This window comes from Drosophila nasuta, chromosome 3, assembly GCF_023558535.2.
Source record: "Drosophila nasuta strain 15112-1781.00 chromosome 3, ASM2355853v1, whole genome shotgun sequence".
Classification (NCBI taxonomy): Eukaryota; Metazoa; Arthropoda; class Insecta; order Diptera; family Drosophilidae; genus Drosophila; species Drosophila nasuta.
In genome coordinates, this window is record NC_083457.1 from 53,512,750 (window position 1) to 53,530,791 (window position 18,042).

General features: G+C 43.6%; 5 protein-coding genes across 6 annotated transcripts; 3 read left to right on the forward strand and 2 right to left on the reverse strand.

The window, feature by feature from the left end:
• Nucleotides 1-756: 756 nt before the first annotated feature.
• On the forward strand, nucleotides 757-2,691 carry LOC132794310 (fumarylacetoacetase). Its single transcript, XM_060804669.1, has 5 exons — nucleotides 757-971; nucleotides 1,288-1,374; nucleotides 1,445-1,575; nucleotides 1,635-2,236; nucleotides 2,295-2,691. The coding sequence occupies exons 1-5, from the start codon at nucleotides 885-887 to the stop codon at nucleotides 2,639-2,641; spliced, it is 1,254 nt and encodes a 417-aa protein (XP_060660652.1). The 5' UTR covers nucleotides 757-884; the 3' UTR covers nucleotides 2,642-2,691.
• Nucleotides 2,692-2,971: 280 nt separating this feature from the next.
• On the forward strand, nucleotides 2,972-10,070 carry LOC132789509 (bone morphogenetic protein receptor type-2). 2 transcript variants are annotated; one of them, XM_060797565.1, is made up of 4 exons: nucleotides 2,972-3,267; nucleotides 6,036-6,231; nucleotides 6,304-6,534; nucleotides 6,590-10,070. In XM_060797565.1, exons 2-4 carry the CDS (start codon nucleotides 6,162-6,164, stop codon nucleotides 9,037-9,039), a joined length of 2,751 nt encoding a protein of 916 aa, XP_060653548.1. In that variant the 5' UTR covers nucleotides 2,972-3,267; nucleotides 6,036-6,161; the 3' UTR covers nucleotides 9,040-10,070. The 2 variants fall into 2 exon arrangements, with proteins under 2 accessions (XP_060653548.1, XP_060653549.1); XM_060797566.1 differs by lacking the exon at nucleotides 2,972-3,267 and adding an exon at nucleotides 4,392-4,496.
• Nucleotides 10,071-10,100: 30 nt separating this feature from the next.
• LOC132789510 (cytochrome P450 302a1, mitochondrial) lies at nucleotides 10,101-12,077 on the reverse strand. The gene is made up of 4 exons (XM_060797567.1): nucleotides 11,457-12,077; nucleotides 10,802-11,403; nucleotides 10,370-10,567; nucleotides 10,101-10,285 (listed from the first exon to the last, which is right to left on the reverse strand). The coding sequence occupies exons 1-4, from the start codon at nucleotides 12,007-12,009 to the stop codon at nucleotides 10,163-10,165; spliced, it is 1,476 nt and encodes a 491-aa protein (XP_060653550.1). The 5' UTR covers nucleotides 12,010-12,077; the 3' UTR covers nucleotides 10,101-10,162.
• A 281-nt stretch (nucleotides 12,078-12,358) lies between these two features.
• LOC132789654 (UDP-glucosyltransferase 2) lies at nucleotides 12,359-14,467 on the reverse strand. The gene is made up of 4 exons (XM_060797828.1): nucleotides 13,630-14,467; nucleotides 13,173-13,573; nucleotides 13,002-13,114; nucleotides 12,359-12,945 (listed from the first exon to the last, which is right to left on the reverse strand). Exons 1-4 carry the CDS (start codon nucleotides 14,253-14,255, stop codon nucleotides 12,433-12,435), a joined length of 1,653 nt encoding a protein of 550 aa, XP_060653811.1. The 5' UTR covers nucleotides 14,256-14,467; the 3' UTR covers nucleotides 12,359-12,432.
• A 513-nt stretch (nucleotides 14,468-14,980) lies between these two features.
• Nucleotides 14,981-17,895, forward strand: LOC132789655 (UDP-glucosyltransferase 2-like). Its single transcript, XM_060797829.1, has 5 exons — nucleotides 14,981-15,112; nucleotides 15,175-15,702; nucleotides 15,773-16,212; nucleotides 16,272-16,384; nucleotides 17,416-17,895. The coding sequence occupies exons 1-5, from the start codon at nucleotides 15,000-15,002 to the stop codon at nucleotides 17,797-17,799; spliced, it is 1,578 nt and encodes a 525-aa protein (XP_060653812.1). The 5' UTR covers nucleotides 14,981-14,999; the 3' UTR covers nucleotides 17,800-17,895.
• Nucleotides 17,896-18,042: the final 147 nt, after the last annotated feature.

An 18,042-nucleotide genomic window follows, 5' to 3' on the forward strand; every position in this document is an offset into this window, starting at 1 on the left:
AATACGTATTAATGAATGAAATTAGTTGCAATTTAGTTACAAATTTGTGTTGAACATGATAAATGTCTGATATACTTATATACATATAAACCTATATACATATATTCGGTGTCAATTAAATGCAATTAAACAAAACGTAACTCAATCAAAATGTTGGAATATTATTACGATTGATTTCCTTTGTTAAACTCTGTTCACTTGCTTAAGAAAAGCAGCCGCGTGTTGGACATCGAATGAAAGAATTAATGATCGAATTGTTATCACAAAATACACACAACAATTAACATAACAAATTAACACACGCGCTGTACACATAAATATCCTTTGAAAGTATAAATAATTCAATATTACATAGATATTATATACATTTCTTGTATTTTAATGTGCTGTTGACTAAGTTCAATCGAATCAAAATAACAACTATGTGTATATCAGAAATATGTATTTAAATTTAACTTTTAAAATCACATTATTTGCATTTTATGTATGTATAAATTGATGTATAATGTATTTGAGAATTACAATTCGAATAAAACAATTATTCCAGCATCTAAACAAATATATACATAACGGGTAAATAATAAATCAAAGTAATCAAAGAGCATGATAGAAGTTTCTCTTTTTTATTTTGGGGGGCTTGTTTCCTTAAGAGAGCGATAAAAACCTGCTGAGGCGACAAAAGAGAACGCAAGATAATAAAGCTGGGTGCTATATAAATACGATCGTGATCAAGCTTACGCTCAGTTGTCATCGTCATCGTCGCTCTGGCATTACGCACAATTTCCGTAGCTGTTGTCATTCTAATCAGTTTAATCTGTGTACAACTGCCCAGAAGTTGTAAATTCTTTTGTAACTCAACTGAAAAGCGTGTGAACTTGGATAAAATGTCAGTTAGCTTTGTGCCAATCCCAGAGGGTAGCGATTTTCCCTTGGAAAACCTGCCATATGCTGTCTTCTCAAAAAAATCAAAGGTGAGTAAAAGAATGATCTAATAAGTTGTATAGAAACGCCGCAATATCTCCAAAAACTGAGATTCAAAGTTTTTCCACATTTATTTTAATTTACCATGTGATTTTCAGCGAGTTTGACATGTTTTTGAAATAGAACAATACTCTAGAATTCTCTAAAACCGCTTTAGTGTATCTAATTTGCATTAATCATAAGGCAAACTAGTTTGTTTACAAAAACAAACGTCAAATTTCATATGCATAAAAGCGGCACCTGTGCAGGCACTTGAATATCGTATGCAAATGTCGTATAATTTCTTTTTATCGTATACCGTTTTAGCCCGACAAACATCGTCTATGCGTTGCCATTGGCGACTATGTGTTGGATTTGAAAGAAGTGGCGCAGTACTATGCACCCGAACATCAGGTAAGTTGAATGCACTGCATGCTGAACTGCTTGCGGCACTGCTTGCTTATTGTATCGTCTTGTTTTGTAGGCTGCACTGCAATCGCACAACTTGAACTTGCTGATGAGCTTGGGCCATGAAGCTTGGGATGCAGTCAGGACACGAACCCAAGAACTCCTCACCAAAGGCTCTGTTGTAGATGTGAATGACTTGAGAATTGTGTAAGTGGCAATATACTCTCCCATTTAAATATTTCTTTCATTAATTGATTTTCTAACAGTTGCTTGATTCCTCAATCGGAGATTTTGTTGCACCTTCCAGCTGAGATTGGGGACTACACCGACTTTTACTCCTCCATTCATCATGCCACCAATGTGGGCATCATGTTCCGTGGTGCAGACAACGCATTGATGCCCAACTGGCGCCACCTGCCAGTGGGTTATCATGGACGTGCCAGCTCTGTGGTTGTCTCCGGTACTCCCATACGTCGTCCACTGGGACAAACGTTGCCCGAGGGTGCCGAGAAGCCAGTGTTTGGTGCTTGCAGGCTGCTGGACTTTGAGTTGGAGATGGCTTTCTTTATTGGTGGACCAGGAAACAAGTTGGGTGAGCCCATCAAGGTGGACGATGCCTGGAAGAATGTCTTTGGCTTCTCGCTGATGAACGACTGGAGTGCTCGCGATATACAGAAGTGGGAGTATGTGCCGTTGGGTCCATTCACAGCCAAGAATCTGGGCACAACCATCTCACCCTGGGTGGTAACAACGGCGGCGTTGAAACCTTTCTTGCTGGACAACTTTCCACAGGAACCGGAAGTGCTGCCATATCTGCGTCAGACTTTGCCCTTTAACTTTGACATTAATCTCGAAGTGTCGCTGAAACGTAAGTGTATTGAAATTGTGTCTCTTATTTATCTCATTTTGATCCTCATCATCTTCAGCTGCTGATGACAACGAGACTCTGATCAGCAAGTCCAACTTCAAGCACTTGTACTGGACTCCATTGCAGCAGATTGCTCATCACACGATCACAGGCTGCAACCTGCGTCCAGGTGACTTAATGGCTTCGGGCACCATTAGTGGAGAGACTCCCGATTCGTATGGTTCACTGCTTGAGCTTTGCTGGCGCGGTACCAAGACCGTTGAGCTTCAGAACGGCAAAACACGCAAATTCCTGCAGGACTACGATGAAGTCATCATTCGTGGTCACTGCGAGAAGAACGGACTGCGCATTGGCTTCGGCACCTGTGCTGGCCAAGTGCTGCCCGCTCACCCAGTGGATCAATAGTGATTTGTCAAAAAAACACAAACAAATAAATAATCGCTCTCCTAACTGTACCTTCACTCTCTGTCCTGAATTGCAATCAACAAGTGACTTACGCTCACCCGCAAGCTCTCTCTTTAACTCGCTCTCTCACTTTGTGCCGCTCTCTCGCTCACTTTAACGCTGTTCACTCTCCGAGAGCGCCAATTGTTGTTTGCGCCATTACACGCTGCTTCGTAAATATGCGCATGCTTCTACAAGCAACCACACTCAGCGCAGTCGCCGTCGACGACGCTGCTGGCGCCTCAGCTTCAGTCTCAGTCACGGTCTCAGTCAGAGTCAGTTAGTTAGTACTCGGCGAGCGACGGCGAAGGCGGCGTCCCACGGCAATTTGCAAAGCGTCGCGCAGCAAACAAATCATTTTTTATATACACAAAAAAAAAAAAACAGAAAGAAAAACAAAGAGATAATAATAACAATCATAGTTAAACAACGGATAACCAAAGCGACTGGCGCCGCTCGAATACGCGCAATAAATTTAATGTGCAGCTTTTGTTTAAACAAAAGAAAAAACACAACTGAAGAAGCGCCACACACAAAATACTAAATCAATCATTATCGAGGGCATGCCTTGAATAAGCGTTAAATATGTAAGCAATATTAACCAATTAAAAGAAAAGCGCAAATTTGACAAGTTTTGCCAGTTTGTATTTAAGGCAGCGAAAATATTTTTCACATTCAATTTGCGGCAAGAAACAACTCGCATTGACTTGGAAAAATCAATTTTTGAGCAGGTCTGCGCACGCACACAATCACATACACACACATATACAGACAGTCTTTGGCGCCCACCCACCCCGGGCGTACACAACAAAAAACCAGAACTCGCAACTCAAACCCTTGAAACAGTCGCAAATTGTCCTCAACATTTGCCGTTTGCTTGCACTTTTATGTTTGTGTGCTTTGCATTGATTTTTTGCACTCACACACACATACACAAACACACTTGCAGATATCCGCATAGCTGTCGCAAAAGATGCGCACCAAAAATACTCTTCAATGCAGACACACTTATACCAATGCACTCAGCCAGCATGCAAAAAGTTAATCAGCTAGCTGCACAGTGCCCCCAGCAACAACAACTACGAAGCGAAAGATACGCAACTGCAAAAGGCTATAAAAAAAAATAAGAAAAAAGTTTGCAATTAACTGGCGCCGTCGGCTGTCATGCTGGAACAGACGCGCTATCCCCCTCTCCCCATCGGCGAATCTTTCACCTTAGGGAACCTGTTTTGGCGCGCCACTAGCTCTCTCGCTCTCCCACTATCATTTCACTATTGCCATGCAGTGTGCGCATGTGCACGAGAGAGAACCGTCGCATCGTGTCTTGACTCTCAAGTGGTCCTCGGTCACGCTGCTCTCCATCTCCATATCTCTCTCTCTCGCTCTGTCTCGTTTAGAGAGCACGCGCCGGCGTCGTCATTGGCGTCCACTCACAATTGGCGATAACATGCGAAAACAGAGCATAAAGCAAAAATCTGCACAATTGCTTGCCGTGTTTATATTTACATTGTGCGTTTAGTACGTTAGAGATGACAAGGTGAAGGAAATGTGTGTGTTGAACTCTGATTGCGTTTACAATTTAAACTAATAGTAATTCATGTTTTGATATTTGTGTGCGACACGTGACACGACTTGTGACTGTCTGGCCATCACCAAAAGTTGTTGACTTCTTATCTGCAATACGAATAAGTCACAAATCGACACAGACAAAGCTTTCAGTTTCATTCTTTAATCACGAGCAGCGTCAATGTCTGTCAACGAGTTGAGTACATGAGGAGAGAACTCACACTCATAAATGTACTTACTAATTATCGATGTAAGTTGTAATCTAGTCTGTTGAGATCTCAACACATAATTATCCTGTCTAAGTTTAGAACGAGGCACGTTAACGCAATTAACCCAATTTCCGTTAGCCGGCGCCTCGACTAAACCGTTTGGAATTAATTCATAAAAGCAATTAGAAGTAAATATGAGTGTGTCTGGGTGTGTGTATGTGTGTGTGTGTGTGCGTGGGTAGATAAGGTGAGCTTTGAAGTACTACACAAACAACGTGTAGCAATTCACGTAATATGCCAAGACATTTTCCAAAGTTCAGCCAAGCGCGTAATGAAAGCCAAAACAAATTTCTAATCAGCGTCTCCCTGGCGGCACATTAATAGGGGAAGGCGTTTTGCAAATGTGTGCTGTCAAATATGTATGTATGTATGCAATTTATACACGGAGAGAAAAAAATTATGAGTATGAGGAATTCTTAATTATTCTTGAAATAGATTTGTCTTTTGCTCCAGTTCAATTTGGCAAGGAATTCATTAAAAAACAATTTCATGTGCTCTAACATATTATTGCCGAATTTTTATTCCCCTTTTTATTGCGCTTTCAAAATTCTTGAAAACAAGTATACGCATGTCTATTGTTGAATGCTTTTGTGATTTTATCACAGAGCGAGGGAGAATACCTACACTGAGAAAAGTTTCGAAAAACGTATTTGATATAATAATAATGATTTCGTATGTTTACAATTAATTAAAATTTCAATTTCACTTTAACTTAAGAATAACAAATATTTCTATTTAAAATTATAAATTCAAATTTTATTTTCTATATGATCAGGAAAAACAGTAGAGAACTTAGACGTTTTGCTTCACACAAATTTCCCAGTAACTTCTCAATTCCAATATCTGTACTGAACTTTATTGTTTGTCTTCGACGCTTTTAAATTTCTTGAAAGCAATTATTTCTAAAGTTTATTTGTGCTTTGCCTCAGTGTACGTTATTTATACTCGTATTTCTCCCCACTCTGTCGCTTGACTGTGCCGCGCTCAATTTGCACATCAGAATGCGGCCCCAAATGGTTCCAAAGTGCAGCGCATCGCTGTCTACGTAGCGCCCCCCTCTGCAGCGTCAACTTTGTTTACAAGAAAGTGGGTGGGTGGAGAGACAGACTGACATATAGAGAGAAGCGCCAACAATGTTGTTTTTTTTGTTTTTTTTAATTTTTTGTAGTTGCTGTATTTGTTGATGATCGTGCAGCAGTTGCTCAACCAAGTTGATTGGGTGTATGCGAGTATTTAGGTCTGGGCGTTATCGTTATTGCTATTGCTATTGCTATAGCTGCAGCGTTTGCAAAATTGACAAAGCGCCTACGGAATACTGAAAAGGCTTTAAAAAAAAGAAGAACGAAAAAGAGAAAGAAAGAAAAGATACAAAAATATTTATGTGCGGCCAATAGCAATTGATGTGTTCTCGTTATTATTTATAACAAAAGCAAGCGCAATAATAAACAATTGAAATTTGCTTAAAATTGTATTAATGCAGCAATCTTTTTCTTTCCATGTACATTTTTCTGCACCATCAGCCAAAATGTCATAAACAAATCGCGTGAAGGAGCTAAAGGTGATAAACCACACAAATTAACAACAACATTCTTTTTGCCAAAACGAAGCACTTCAAACGGCAAAACAAATAAACGAAAATTAATAAGATGACGCGGCGCATTTGGAGCATATCGTTGCTGCTGTTATTGCTGGCCATGTCAACGCTGGCCAAAGCAAGTGAGTACTACCTTAAAGATATATTATATATGCAACCCAATCTTGATTGATATTTTCTTGATTTGTGTGCAGCACCTGTAGTCAATCGTCAGTATAGCTGCATGAGCTATCAGGAGAATGACAGTTCGCTGCATGACGATGAATTGGAAACGGAGAACAGCGAAGGCATCAGTGCAGAGCAGCAGCAGCTGGAGGCGAGTGCCACGCCCAGTGAACGGCATCAACGGATCTGCAGTGAGGGTTACACCTTCTGCTTTAGTCTGTGGAACGAAACAGCCAATGGACAGCGACTTGTGAAGCAGGGTAAGTTCGATATTCCCCAACTCTTAATGGGACTAATGAACTTACTCTTCCTCAGGTTGCTGGAAGGACAACACTGATCGCAACTCCATCTGCAACCACTCGGAATGCACCAGCTCAGCGCCCACATCGCGCAGCAATTCTCTCTACTATTGCTGCTGCTCCGGGGATCTCTGCAATGACAAAGTGGCTGTCGTGGAGCCGGCTCCCCTCGAACTCGCCAACAATGTTCGCGCCGCTGTCAGCAATCGTGCTTCAACGCATCAGCAGAGCTCCGTTTGGGCCACCACCATGTTGAGCCTGGTGGGACTCATCACGCTCGTTGTGATTGGTGCTCTGATGGCCTGGCAATATTGTCGCGTTGTCAAGGAGAAAATCGAACCTGAAGAGTCTCCGCTAGCACCTTCGGGACCTGGCTACAGTTCAAATCTGCGCAACGTGGACAATCTGAATCTGATTGGCATGCTGGGCAGCGGGAAGTACGGCACTGTGATGAAGGGTCTGCTCCACGAACAGGAAGTCGCTGTTAAGATCTATCCGGAAACGCATCATCAGTATTATGTGAATGAACGGAATATCTATGCGCTGCCGTTGATGGAATGTCCCGCTCTGCTCAGCTACTTTGGCTACGATGAGCGACGCACAATGGATGGCCGCATGGAGTATCAGTTGGTCTTGTCGTTGGCTCCCTTGGGTTGTCTGCAGGATTGGCTGATTGCCAACACCACGGACTTTTCCCAATGCTGCGGCATGTTGCGCAGCATCGCCAGAGGAATTTCGCATTTACACACAGAGCTGAGATTGGGGGATCTACATAAGCCTTGTGTGGCCCATCGGGATCTCAATTCGCGCAACATTCTGGTCCAAGCTGATCTCAGTTGTTGCATTGCCGACTTTGGCTTTGCGCTCAAGGTGTTTGGCTCCAAGTACGAGTACAAAGGCGAAGTAGCCATGGCCGAAACGAAGAGCATCAATGAGGTAGGAACCCTGCGTTACATGGCGCCGGAGCTGCTCGAGGGTGCAGTGAACTTGCGAGATTGCGAGACTTCGCTAAAGCAAATGGATGTCTATGCACTGGGTCTGGTGCTGTGGGAGGTGGCCACGCGTTGTGCGGACTTTTATGCGCCCGGACAGATGACGCCGCCATACAAAGCCCCCTACGAACAGGAGGTGGGACCACATCCCAGCTTCGATCAGATGCAAGCACTTGTAGTGCGTCACAAGGCGCGTCCGCTGTTCCCCGCCGGTTGGGGCGGAGGCGCAGCTGCCAAGCTGGTGCGTGACACTTGCGAGGATTGCTGGGATCACGATGCGGATGCGCGACTCACCTCGCTATGCGCCGAGGAGCGCATGCAGGAGATGTCAGGACTTCGTCCGAGACTTCAAGCACAGCCCGCCAGTCCGTTGCTCAACACCAACAATCTGGCGTCGCCAACAACACAGCTGCAGGTGAGCGTCATCGGTGGCACCACAATCACAGCAGCTGCAGTGCATCAGCCACAGTCACAGCTGAGCTCAGCGGATGGCGGGCTGCTGCAGCCGCCGCCCAATCAACAACTGCCCACGGAGAAGAATCACCTGAACTATGCACAGCCGCAACTGCAGCCGCATCTGCAAGGCCGCAATCCCTGCCAGGAACGCAATCTGGCGCCACAGTCACAGCGTGCGCCGCCGGTGCTGGTGGAGCGCAGCAAGAAGCACAGTTTTCAGGCGCAGCAGGAGCAGAGTCTGTCGTGTCTGGAGCATGACGTAAGCGTGGAAGAGCTCATAGCCAGTCACCAGCAGAAGCAGCAAAACTCCAGCCTGGGTCAGGGCTTCCCCAAGCAACAGAACACGGATCACAAGCTGCGTGGTTGGCATGCGGTGCGTGCGCTCATCCACAAGAAGCTGTTCCGGAAGGAGCATGCCGAGGAGATCTGTCGTCAGCTGCAGTTGGGCGAAGAAAAGTCCAACCTGGTGGCTGCCCTCAAAGGCATGGATAATGCACGCTTGGCCAGCGGTCTGCGGCGTCCCAACAATCTCGACTTGAGTCCGCTGCAGCCGCTGAATCGCAGCAATCCGTTGCAGCTGCGCAGCGCGGAGCAACGCACCGGAACTCCAGCTCATATTGTGCCACGCTCGCTGTCCAGCAGCCTGATCAAGCACATCAACAACAACAGCAGCAACAACAACAACTACAACGAGAACGAGTTGCATCTGCTGACGGCGACGCGTGCTCCAAAGCGACGTCCCGGTCACCTGCGCACAAACTCCCTGCTCGTCACCGGCTCTCAAGCGGGCGGTCACATGGCGCCGCCCACAGAGCAACAGCTGCGTCGCCAGCATAGTCTGGAGGTCTTCCGTGAGGTGTTCAGCGGTCGGGGTAGCTGTGAGCGACTTAGGGATCCCAGCGAGCGGGTGAAAACGCCTGGAGATGTGCCGCCTTCGGTTAGGAAGGCGCGTGCCTCAAAGACGCTGAGCTTGTACGATGATCGCATGATGGATTCGTCGCTGCTCAACATACTCTAGCATGAGGAGGTTCTGCTGTTGGAGCTATAGGTTTGATACCTGTAGCGAGTGTAGAAGCCGGCAGCAGAACTGTATAGACAACTCATATCTCAAAACTTCATCACAGCAACATATTCAACGATAGCCATACGATATATAAAATAGTGTAGTTTGATAGGGCCCTCGAACCTGAATACTGAATTCCGATCTTCAGAAGATAATACCTAATATAAAGTAAAAATGTATTTTTGTCAATGCAACTGAAGAGAAAGATGAACAGATAGAGAGAAAAAGAGAGAGAGAGATAGAGAGGCAGCTTCAGAGAAATCTAGATTGTATATGTATTTTTTCACCAATCATCCTAGCGTTTAGTGCGGCAAACAACCAAAGTCCTTATAGGTTATAGAACTGAACACAGCAGAGCGTAGAGTGGGAACAGAGTACCGACAGATGATGGGAACAGATATAACAGTAAACAGAGAGGAGAGAAGAGTATTTTTGCAACTTCAATTTGACGAACAGCAGTCTGATTATATAGCTTGTTTAGTAGTGTAAGTTTGAGCTTGCTGTACCTCGTCTTAGATCAAGCTGACAAAGGCGCAGTTTAGTAACATTTTTTAAAAGCCATATACACCCCCCAATTTATAATCACAAAATAATATTATACTTATATAGACCACACACACTCCAACACATGTACATGTATAAGCTGAGGCGGAAAGGGTTGTCAAATTCCAGAAAACAGTGTGTGACAACCCTGCGCCATGTAGCACACATAACTACTTTCGAGTATTATATACGATGTTATTCTAAACTTTAGAATCTAAGGCAAAGCTTGACAACTCTGGCAAGCACTACACATAATGAATTTCAAGCGTATGCCTTTCCCCATTGATTGTATTCAATTATTAATGTTTCGTGTTTTGTTTTTTTTCGTTTTCCAAAAGTTTTGTAGTACTTGTAGACCAAAAAAAAAACACCCGCAGCCTTTCAATTACAAATAACACTAGTAATACTTGTATGATTTACACTAAAATATATAGTATATGTAATATTATATATACGAAATTTATTTAAATTCATTTTTTAACGCAAATAAACAATGAACTAAAAGTGTACACAAAATACAACATTGACTTGCTAATCAAGTGGATCGCGATCGCAATTCGATCAACACAGGAGCATTCGGTTTGTTGATCAGAAGCGTCACAATATCCAACTCTTCATCCGTTTGTCCGCGCCATATGAGCTCATAGTTGCGCAGCAGCTGTGGATTTGAATTGCAAAAGATTCAGTTAGATCTCGACACCGGATCAATGATCGCCAGTTGGCATCTATTAACGATACTCACCCTCAGCAACAATACGTGCATGTTCTGTTCGGCAAGACGACGTGCTATGCAGGCACGCATGCCGTGTCCGAAGGGCAGCACCAGGTAGGGATTCAGGGCGTTACGTTGCTGCAGCCAGCGATCGGGCAGAAAACTCAGCGGCTCGGGAAAGTGATGCGGCTGACGACAAGCCACCATGTTCTGAGTCACCACGGTGGTCTATGATATGGAATAAATTTTAAAAGGAAATTAAAGTATTGAAAGCAAACTTGATTGTGATAAAACTAATATCCGTTTTTATACAGCTATTTAGCCACCTCGATATTAGGTCCTAGGAAATTTCTTGAAGTTCATACCTTAATCCTTAATCCTTATACCTAATATATAGATCTGGGTTTCATACAGAGTTATTTTACTCTAATCCTTACTCATGAGAAATTCCCCTCTACTCACCCCCTTGGGCACAAAGTAGCCACTCAGTACAGTGTCCTGGTTAAGCACACGTCCAAAGCCAATCGATATGGGATTCAAACGTAGTGACTCTTTCAACACAGCTCGAGTATAAGTGATGTCCGTGCGCAGTGCATCGGCGCTAAGAGCTTGTTCCGCATTGGGCAGCACCTTGAGTGCCTCCTCGTAGATGCGCCGCTGTACCTCAGGATGCCGAGCCACATGATACAGCAGAAACGCCGAAGCATACGAGGTGGTATCGATGCCAGCAAGCAGCAAATCCGCCGATGTGCCCACCACATCAAAGCGATCGAGTTGTGGATTCTGAATGTAGGCGGCAATCAGCGAGGAGCTGGAAGTGCCTTCCTCCATAGACTGTTCCAGGAGCTCTAGCGCAACACTTTCCATATACGATTGAGCGATGCGCAACTTGCGAAAGCTGGGTGTCTCCACATAACGCCAGAGCTGCAGTCCCTGATCTGTTGGCAAAATGCAGCTGTTGGTTGTTTCCGCTGCATGCATTAGACGCGTGGAACGAGAATTCGCATGTTGCTCCGCCGGCGAGAAGGATTCAATGCGTGCGCCAAAGGTTAGCAGGCAGGTTACTAAGGGAGAGAAAGGTTAAAATGCAGCTTCTTTTCTTGTGACATCCACTTACATTCCAAATTGAGTCTGGTGAGCTTGGGCAGCATGTCGATGGTGGCGTCGCTGCCCTCTGTGTGCCGCAGGAATTTTAGGAACTCCTGTGTGACACCATCCACTTCGGGCACAAAGCTGCGTACACTGCGCGGCGCGCTCAACTCTTTTTGCACCTGGGCACGGAGTCGCCACCAGTCGGGTCCATTGGTGGGCAACAATCCTGTAGTCTTGTAGAGATGCGGACGCTGTTTGCGATATTGAGCGAGAGCCAGATGACTGCGTCGCTGCGGACAGTCACGTTCGTTCAGCAATGTGGCAATGTCCTTGGGATCGTACAGCCACACAATATCCTGACCTGGCACCATCGTTTCACGCACAATCGCACCATACTTCTCGTACTTATCCTGACCGGCTTTGTGCAGCTTCAGCCACGAATATGAGCCGATGCCGGGCACATAATTGTACAGATTGCCCAGTCCAAAGGGACCTCGTGGACCCGGCATGGCCTCAAATGGCTTTGCGAATGTGCATTGCCGCGAATTGCAGCAGATTTTAAGCAGCTTAGTCAACATTTTTCCGTGTCTGTTCGCTGCAAATTCTCGAAACGTACTGAGAGAGGCGCAATTTTATTATCGGGCCTGAGCGCATTCTGGGGATTTCAATTTATTGCGGCTTCTTTTGTTTCACTTGTCGCACAGAAAGGTAACGAATATTCTTGCGAGAATCGGCTTTACCTGTGTGGCGGATGTCAAACGAGTCGACTACCTGGTGAGAGAATTTACAACGCTCTTAAACAGCTGCTGAAGAGCATTTACATAAATGCATTGCATACTTTTTAGCGTCATCATTAAATTTCCCTGCTTAGTCGACTGTTTAAAAAGTCATTGCATACTTTTGAGCTTAATGAATAATTAACAGATATGCGAATTAGTTTACTCTTTATTTAATACGCTTTGTTTACAGCTATAATACACACACTTAAATCAATATTCAGACTAGTTTTGTTTCTTTTCCGCTGAAAGCACTTTCTCAGCTGATTTTTTCTTCTCCACGCCCTTGATCTTTGTTGTCGACTTTTTCTTTTCCAATTCTTTAAGCTTCTCCTTGAACTTTTTCTCAATCAATTTAGTCTTATCCTTATTTGGATTTTTGGTCTTAACGACTTGATGTATCAACACAATTAGATTGATAATGAAGATAGATACGAACAATACCGGTAGTAACAATACATCAATCGAATGGCTAACAAAGTAGCTTTGCTCCGCAGATTGTGAATGCGCAAGATGCTTGAATTGATCAGCATCAGCCACTAACTGTTCGACATACCAAATAGCTTCATTCACGGGCTTCATCTTACGAGTACGGAAATTGAACTGTGCTTGTTGCAAGTTGGTCGAAAATGAGGGTTCGCGTACTATGCGCTGGAGGGCATTGCCGAAATCGTAGTAACCTGTGGAGTTGGCAGTAATGCGAATTCCCAATTCACGCTCTTCTATGCGCTTAGCATTCTGCAATGCAAGAAATCAATTAAGATATTTGTGATTGAATTGCATTTGCCACTTACGTTAAACTGATCAAATAATAGTGGTAACACGATGACTGGCACTGCATTGTAAATGGCTTCCTGCAGCCCAAAGCTATCGCCGTGACTAATAAAGGCCTTCACATTTGATTGAGCTGTGAAGAAAAATATAAGTTGTTACGGAATTTTATTAGTTTAAGAGTTGTAACTCACCTAGTATATTCTGCTGTATTTTGTTATCAACTTCGATCGTTTTCAAATTGTTAAATTTTCTCGCCAACTCTAGCTTTGAATTCAAAATGAAACCAAACTGTGTAAACTCCTTGAGCATGTCCTGAATTGCCTGTACACCAGAGTCCGTGAATTGCTTCAGATGCGGCAGATGAATGTAGACAAGACCCTCTGGAAAACGTTCCACAAAGGACTGCAAGTCCAGTGACAAAGCCGACGACTCGGCACGAATGTGAAGACCACCAACTTCAATGACATTGGGTGGCAAGTTCTGCACATAGTCTAGCACTGGATGAGTATTCAAGAGTACAATTTGTACCGCTGGCTGTCTAAAGTTCGGTAACATGCCCCTTAACACAGGTTCAACGACGCCCCAACGAATGCTGAAGAATAATGGAAATATTACTAACAAGTTGCAAACATTTATGAGACAATTTACGCTGATTGGCCAAAGTAAATGAGATGGTTCTGTATGCGCTGCCAGTAGCTCATCTCCAGAGGCAGTTTGCTGGCAAAGTAGGGAATCCTCGCAGGATTAATTGTGTGCTCGGCATTCACGAGCCTCAACAGATCCGCAGTCAACTTGCCGCCACTCAAAGCAAGTATCGGTTTGTTGTGCAACTGCGGCAATTTGGTCAGCAAACATTCCACCGTGTAGGTGGCATCGTAGATGATCAAATCGTAGTAACCTTTCAGAGCATTCAGGTGTTCATTTTGTATGACTGCACGACAGTTTCCCAAGACGGCTTCATTCCAGTTGAGCATCTGCTTGATGTCCCAGCCATGCCAAGCGGGATTATCTTTCTTCACATACTGATTATTCGCATTGTAATTGTTTTTAATTTGAATATGTTCAATGCCTTTTATTTCCGGGTCTGTTGTAGTACCCACAATGGTCAATTTGTGTCCACGATCGACGAGCGCCTCAAAGAATGGCTCCGACCAGGCGGGATTATTCTCCTCGGCGGTGCCAACGATGCACAATATGTTCGCTGCCTGCAACTGCTGCCAGTTGTAGCAGCCAAGCAGCAGCAGAGACAGCAAAAGTGACACAAACAACTTCATCGCAAACCAAAACTGAATCACACCGAAACAAACACGCGACTGATTCACCTCACTGACTTTTGCTCGCCTTTTGCCGGCTGCGATTAGATTACGTGAGCCGGGCACGATAAGAACTCACTTTTCTGTTCTATTTAATATTTATTTTTGTTTTGCTTTTTGTCGAATATTTTTGAGAGCTGGTTTTGTGCTCTTCGTAAAGCAAACAATAATATGAAGAGAGTTGAATTTCTAGAAGGCCAGACAACTGTCAAAACTGATAAGAAAAGCAAAATAAACAGAGTAGGCAGACTTGGGCTAGGTTATGTTGAATGTTTGTTGAAGAAGTGTATGAGTATTGGTGAGCTTTTATGTGATGTCAGTTGCATTCAAATGCGAGCTATTAAAGCTCTCTATGTGTGTGCTGAGTATGTGAATTGATCAAAGCTTTTTAGTTGAAAGAAATTATCAAGTAACTTCTTCTGACCTACATATATAAAATTTGATTGATTATTTATTTGGACAGATTTGTCCCATTGTATTTCACCATTTGACGCAATTCTCTTGATAATGGTCAGCTCTAATTCTAATCTCTAGACGATTGTCTCTCTCAGAAATGTTTGTCCGATAATCACTTAATAAAAAGTGTTCACTCACGCTTGGAGTGCGATTTCGCGTTACGAGGAGCGTCTGTGTTATCAACAATCAAACATAAATATCGTATAAATACTATGAAGGGATCGTCATACAAGTTTAGTAGCTAACAAGATGTCGAACCGAAAGTATCTGGGCATCGCAATTGCTTTACACTTGCTCGGCTGCTCAATGGCCGGCAACATCTTGGCATTGATGGGCATGACATCGCACAGTCATCACATCTGGTAAGACAACAACTGCATATCAAATTAACTAAGCTATAATCTCAGTACTTTTCCATTCTCAGGAATAGTGTTCTGCTCTACGAGCTAGCTGAAAGGGGTCACAATCTGACCATACTCTCGGTGAATTTGCCACGAGCCAATGATAAAGTGCCCGCCAATGTTACCTACATCTATCTGGAACGTGCCTATGATTTCTATACGGATGATAACGATAAGATTGACATCAATTCGTTTATTGGCATCGGCAGTTACGAAACTATTCCCATACTCTACAAGTTTGGCATTAAAACCGCCGAGTTCATCACACTTTCGAAGGGTCTGCAGCAGCTTTTAGATTATCCCGATGACTTCAAGTTCGATGTAATCATTAATGACTACACGATGGGACCCTATTTGCTGGGCTTTGTGCACAAGTTCAACTATCCACCTGTAATTGGCATTACTGCCTTCCACAACAAACCTTTGGTGCTGGACTTTATGTCCAATAGTTATTTCCCTGCCCTGATTCCATATTATTCCACCCTATATACCCCGAAAATGAACTTTTTCCAACGCTTCGATAACACGCTAATCTTCGCCCTGGATACAATGTGAGTATGGCATCCATTTCAGAGATAAGATTATTCACTAAACATTTATAATATTTCCCCAAATTAATAGCTATCGTCGACTGTATTACAATCCCAAACTCGATCAGATAATGCGTCCGTTTTTCGGTGCTGATATGCCACCGCTCTCAGAGCTAGCTAAGCTGACAAAGATCTCGCTGATCAACACACATCCTGCAACAGATTATGTAGAATCTTTGCCACCAAATATCATTGAAATCGGAGGCATGCAGGGCAGACCGGGAAAACCTTTGCCCACCGACTTGGATCAGTTTATGCGAGGAGGAAAACGGGGTGCAATACTTTTCTCACTGGGCACCAATATGTTGCCACACAACGTGGACAGAGAGACGAAGCTGAAGATTGTGGAAGCTTTCCGACAGCTACCTGAATACAATTTCATTTGGAAATTTGGCAACGATTATCTAAAGGATGTGAAAGTGCCACGCAATGTTCTGGTCAGAGACTTTCTGCCACAACGCGATATACTGGGTGAGTTTCAAGTAACGCACTTAGTGAAGCTATAAGTTAGAACTTTGTTCTCCTTGCAGCTCATGAATCTCTGACACTGTTTGTATCCCACTGCGGAGGATTGAGCACGCAGGAGGCCACCTGGCATGGTGTGCCCTTAGTTGGCATTCCCCTGTTTCTGGATCAATATCGCGTAAGTTTACAGAGAAAACTTCGTATATTTCCATACCCGCAGCTCGTAGGATGCAAAGGTCTTATATCTTTGTGCCAACAGGAAATATTTTTAAGGGGCAAAAGAAGGCGACGTGACCTTATAAAATATATAATTTTAATCTTGAACAAAGTCATCAGACAATATGACAGCGTCATGTCCGTTTCTCCAGCACATTCATACAACCCGATTCATGCTAACTTACCTAACGTTCCCATTCTCCTTACCTATACACACGCAGGCTCAATTATTGCTGCCTTCAGGAACACTCATCCGTCGTCTAGCAATTAGAATGCTGGCAAACTCATTCATTACCTCGGGGAATATCGTGGTGGCTGTGGTTTACATCATGCTTGATGTTTAGTTGCGTAATGCAACCTGTTGCCGTGATACCATAATTCGGAAGAGGTCGCTCCCCACACATGAGGTTGAGCCGATCCAAATAGTTGGCTCTGCAATGTGTAGCTATGGAATTGCTTCATGGGGACACTTATCGATGCTTAATCCTAATCCTCTGTGCTGGGCACCGTGAGATTGAGCCATCAAGGCAGATGCTCATGTTAATCTATCAATTCATATCTGTTTGAATAGATCTAGATCTCAGAGATTTTACGAGATATGTACGCTCACTTTTTTTTGATAATTCTAGTTAATGCAAATTAAGTTTGCTTTGAATTTTTGTGACGCCAAATACTCATAAAACAAAAACAATAGAAATTTAAATGGTTTTCAATAGAATACCCAAAAATGTAGTAAAGAAATCATTTCATGTGTTAAGAGTCTAATGGCTATGTTTGCAAATCTGGTATATTTTTTACTCTACGGTATATTTCGAATGTAATGGTATTTTTTAATTCTAAAGTTTATTAATTCAGTATACTTTAACGATACTGAATGAATCGTCTGCCGTTTTCGCACAGTTTTCCTTTGGTTGAACGTGTTTATCGGGAATCTCATTCAACTCAAGCTTTCTCATTCATTAACCCCAATCTAATCTTGTATTCCTTGTGCAGAATCTCTTACAAACAATTGGAGCTGGCGCCGCAGTTCAAGTTGACTACCTGAAGATGACCACCGACAGTTTGGTTTCGGCCATACGCGAGGTGGCCGAGAACGAACGCTACTCAAAGGCCATGAAACTGCGCTCGAAACGCTTTCGCGATAATCCTGTGCCGCCACTTGAGTTGGCTGTGTGGTGGGTTGAGTATTTGATGCGTCATCCGGATCCTGTGCATCTGCACTCTGAAGCCAAGGAACTGAACTACTTCCAAACACATTCACTGGATGTGCTCGCTGTGCTGGCTTTGATTCCACTTCTCATTCTCTATGGATTGAGTCGCCTTTGTCGTGGTCAAGTTAAGGAACAGCAGGCGAGAAAGCACCGCAAACGCGATTGAACAGCGGGAAAGTAAGTCAAGGATTTAGCTTTTAAATATGATTTTTATTTCGATATACATAGCTAAATATACAATACATTTTTGTTGTTATTATTACGAGTGTCGAGTTTAATTTCTATGCAACGGGTGCTCATTGTCTATTTAAATAAAAATTCGAATGGATTGTAAGTTTTTTTTTCACTTTTGTGATTTGCATAATGAACAACTATTGGCAAAGAAATTAGTCACTGTTCCATACGCTAG

What these genes read in the sequence shown, in the direction of transcription:
- LOC132794310 (XM_060804669.1), top strand. Translation starts at nt 885, where the DNA reads ATGTCAGTTAGCTTTGTGCCAATCCCAGAGGGTAGCGATTTTCCCTTG. An exon ending in TCTTCTCAAAAAAATCAAAG is followed by an intron (nt 972 to 1,287) that starts GTGAGTAAAAGA and finishes ATACCGTTTTAG; the next exon opens with CCCGACAAACATCGTCTATG. An exon ending in ACTATGCACCCGAACATCAG is followed by an intron (nt 1,375 to 1,444) that starts GTAAGTTGAATG and finishes CTTGTTTTGTAG; the next exon opens with GCTGCACTGCAATCGCACAA.
- LOC132789509 (XM_060797565.1), top strand. Translation starts at nt 6,162, where the DNA reads ATGACGCGGCGCATTTGGAGCATATCGTTGCTGCTGTTATTGCTGGCC. An exon ending in GTCAACGCTGGCCAAAGCAA is followed by an intron (nt 6,232 to 6,303) that starts GTGAGTACTACC and finishes ATTTGTGTGCAG; the next exon opens with CACCTGTAGTCAATCGTCAG. An exon ending in ACAGCGACTTGTGAAGCAGG is followed by an intron (nt 6,535 to 6,589) that starts GTAAGTTCGATA and finishes ACTCTTCCTCAG; the next exon opens with GTTGCTGGAAGGACAACACT.
- LOC132789510 (XM_060797567.1), bottom strand. Translation starts at nt 12,009, where the DNA reads ATGTTGACTAAGCTGCTTAAAATCTGCTGCAATTCGCGGCAATGCACA. An exon ending in GCTACTTTGTGCCCAAGGGG is followed by an intron (nt 10,568 to 10,801) that starts GTGAGTAGAGGG and finishes TCCATATCATAG; the next exon opens with ACCACCGTGGTGACTCAGAA. An exon ending in TGCACGTATTGTTGCTGAGG is followed by an intron (nt 10,286 to 10,369) that starts GTGAGTATCGTT and finishes TCAAATCCACAG; the next exon opens with CTGCTGCGCAACTATGAGCT.
- LOC132789654 (XM_060797828.1), bottom strand. Translation starts at nt 14,255, where the DNA reads ATGAAGTTGTTTGTGTCACTTTTGCTGTCTCTGCTGCTGCTTGGCTGC. An exon ending in ATTTACTTTGGCCAATCAGC is followed by an intron (nt 13,574 to 13,629) that starts GTAAATTGTCTC and finishes ATTATTCTTCAG; the next exon opens with CATTCGTTGGGGCGTCGTTG. An exon ending in AATACAGCAGAATATACTAG is followed by an intron (nt 13,115 to 13,172) that starts GTGAGTTACAAC and finishes TTTTCTTCACAG; the next exon opens with CTCAATCAAATGTGAAGGCC.
- LOC132789655 (XM_060797829.1), top strand. Translation starts at nt 15,000, where the DNA reads ATGTCGAACCGAAAGTATCTGGGCATCGCAATTGCTTTACACTTGCTC. An exon ending in GCCACAACGCGATATACTGG is followed by an intron (nt 16,213 to 16,271) that starts GTGAGTTTCAAG and finishes TTCTCCTTGCAG; the next exon opens with CTCATGAATCTCTGACACTG. An exon ending in TGTTTCTGGATCAATATCGC is followed by an intron (nt 16,385 to 17,415) that starts GTAAGTTTACAG and finishes TTCCTTGTGCAG; the next exon opens with AATCTCTTACAAACAATTGG.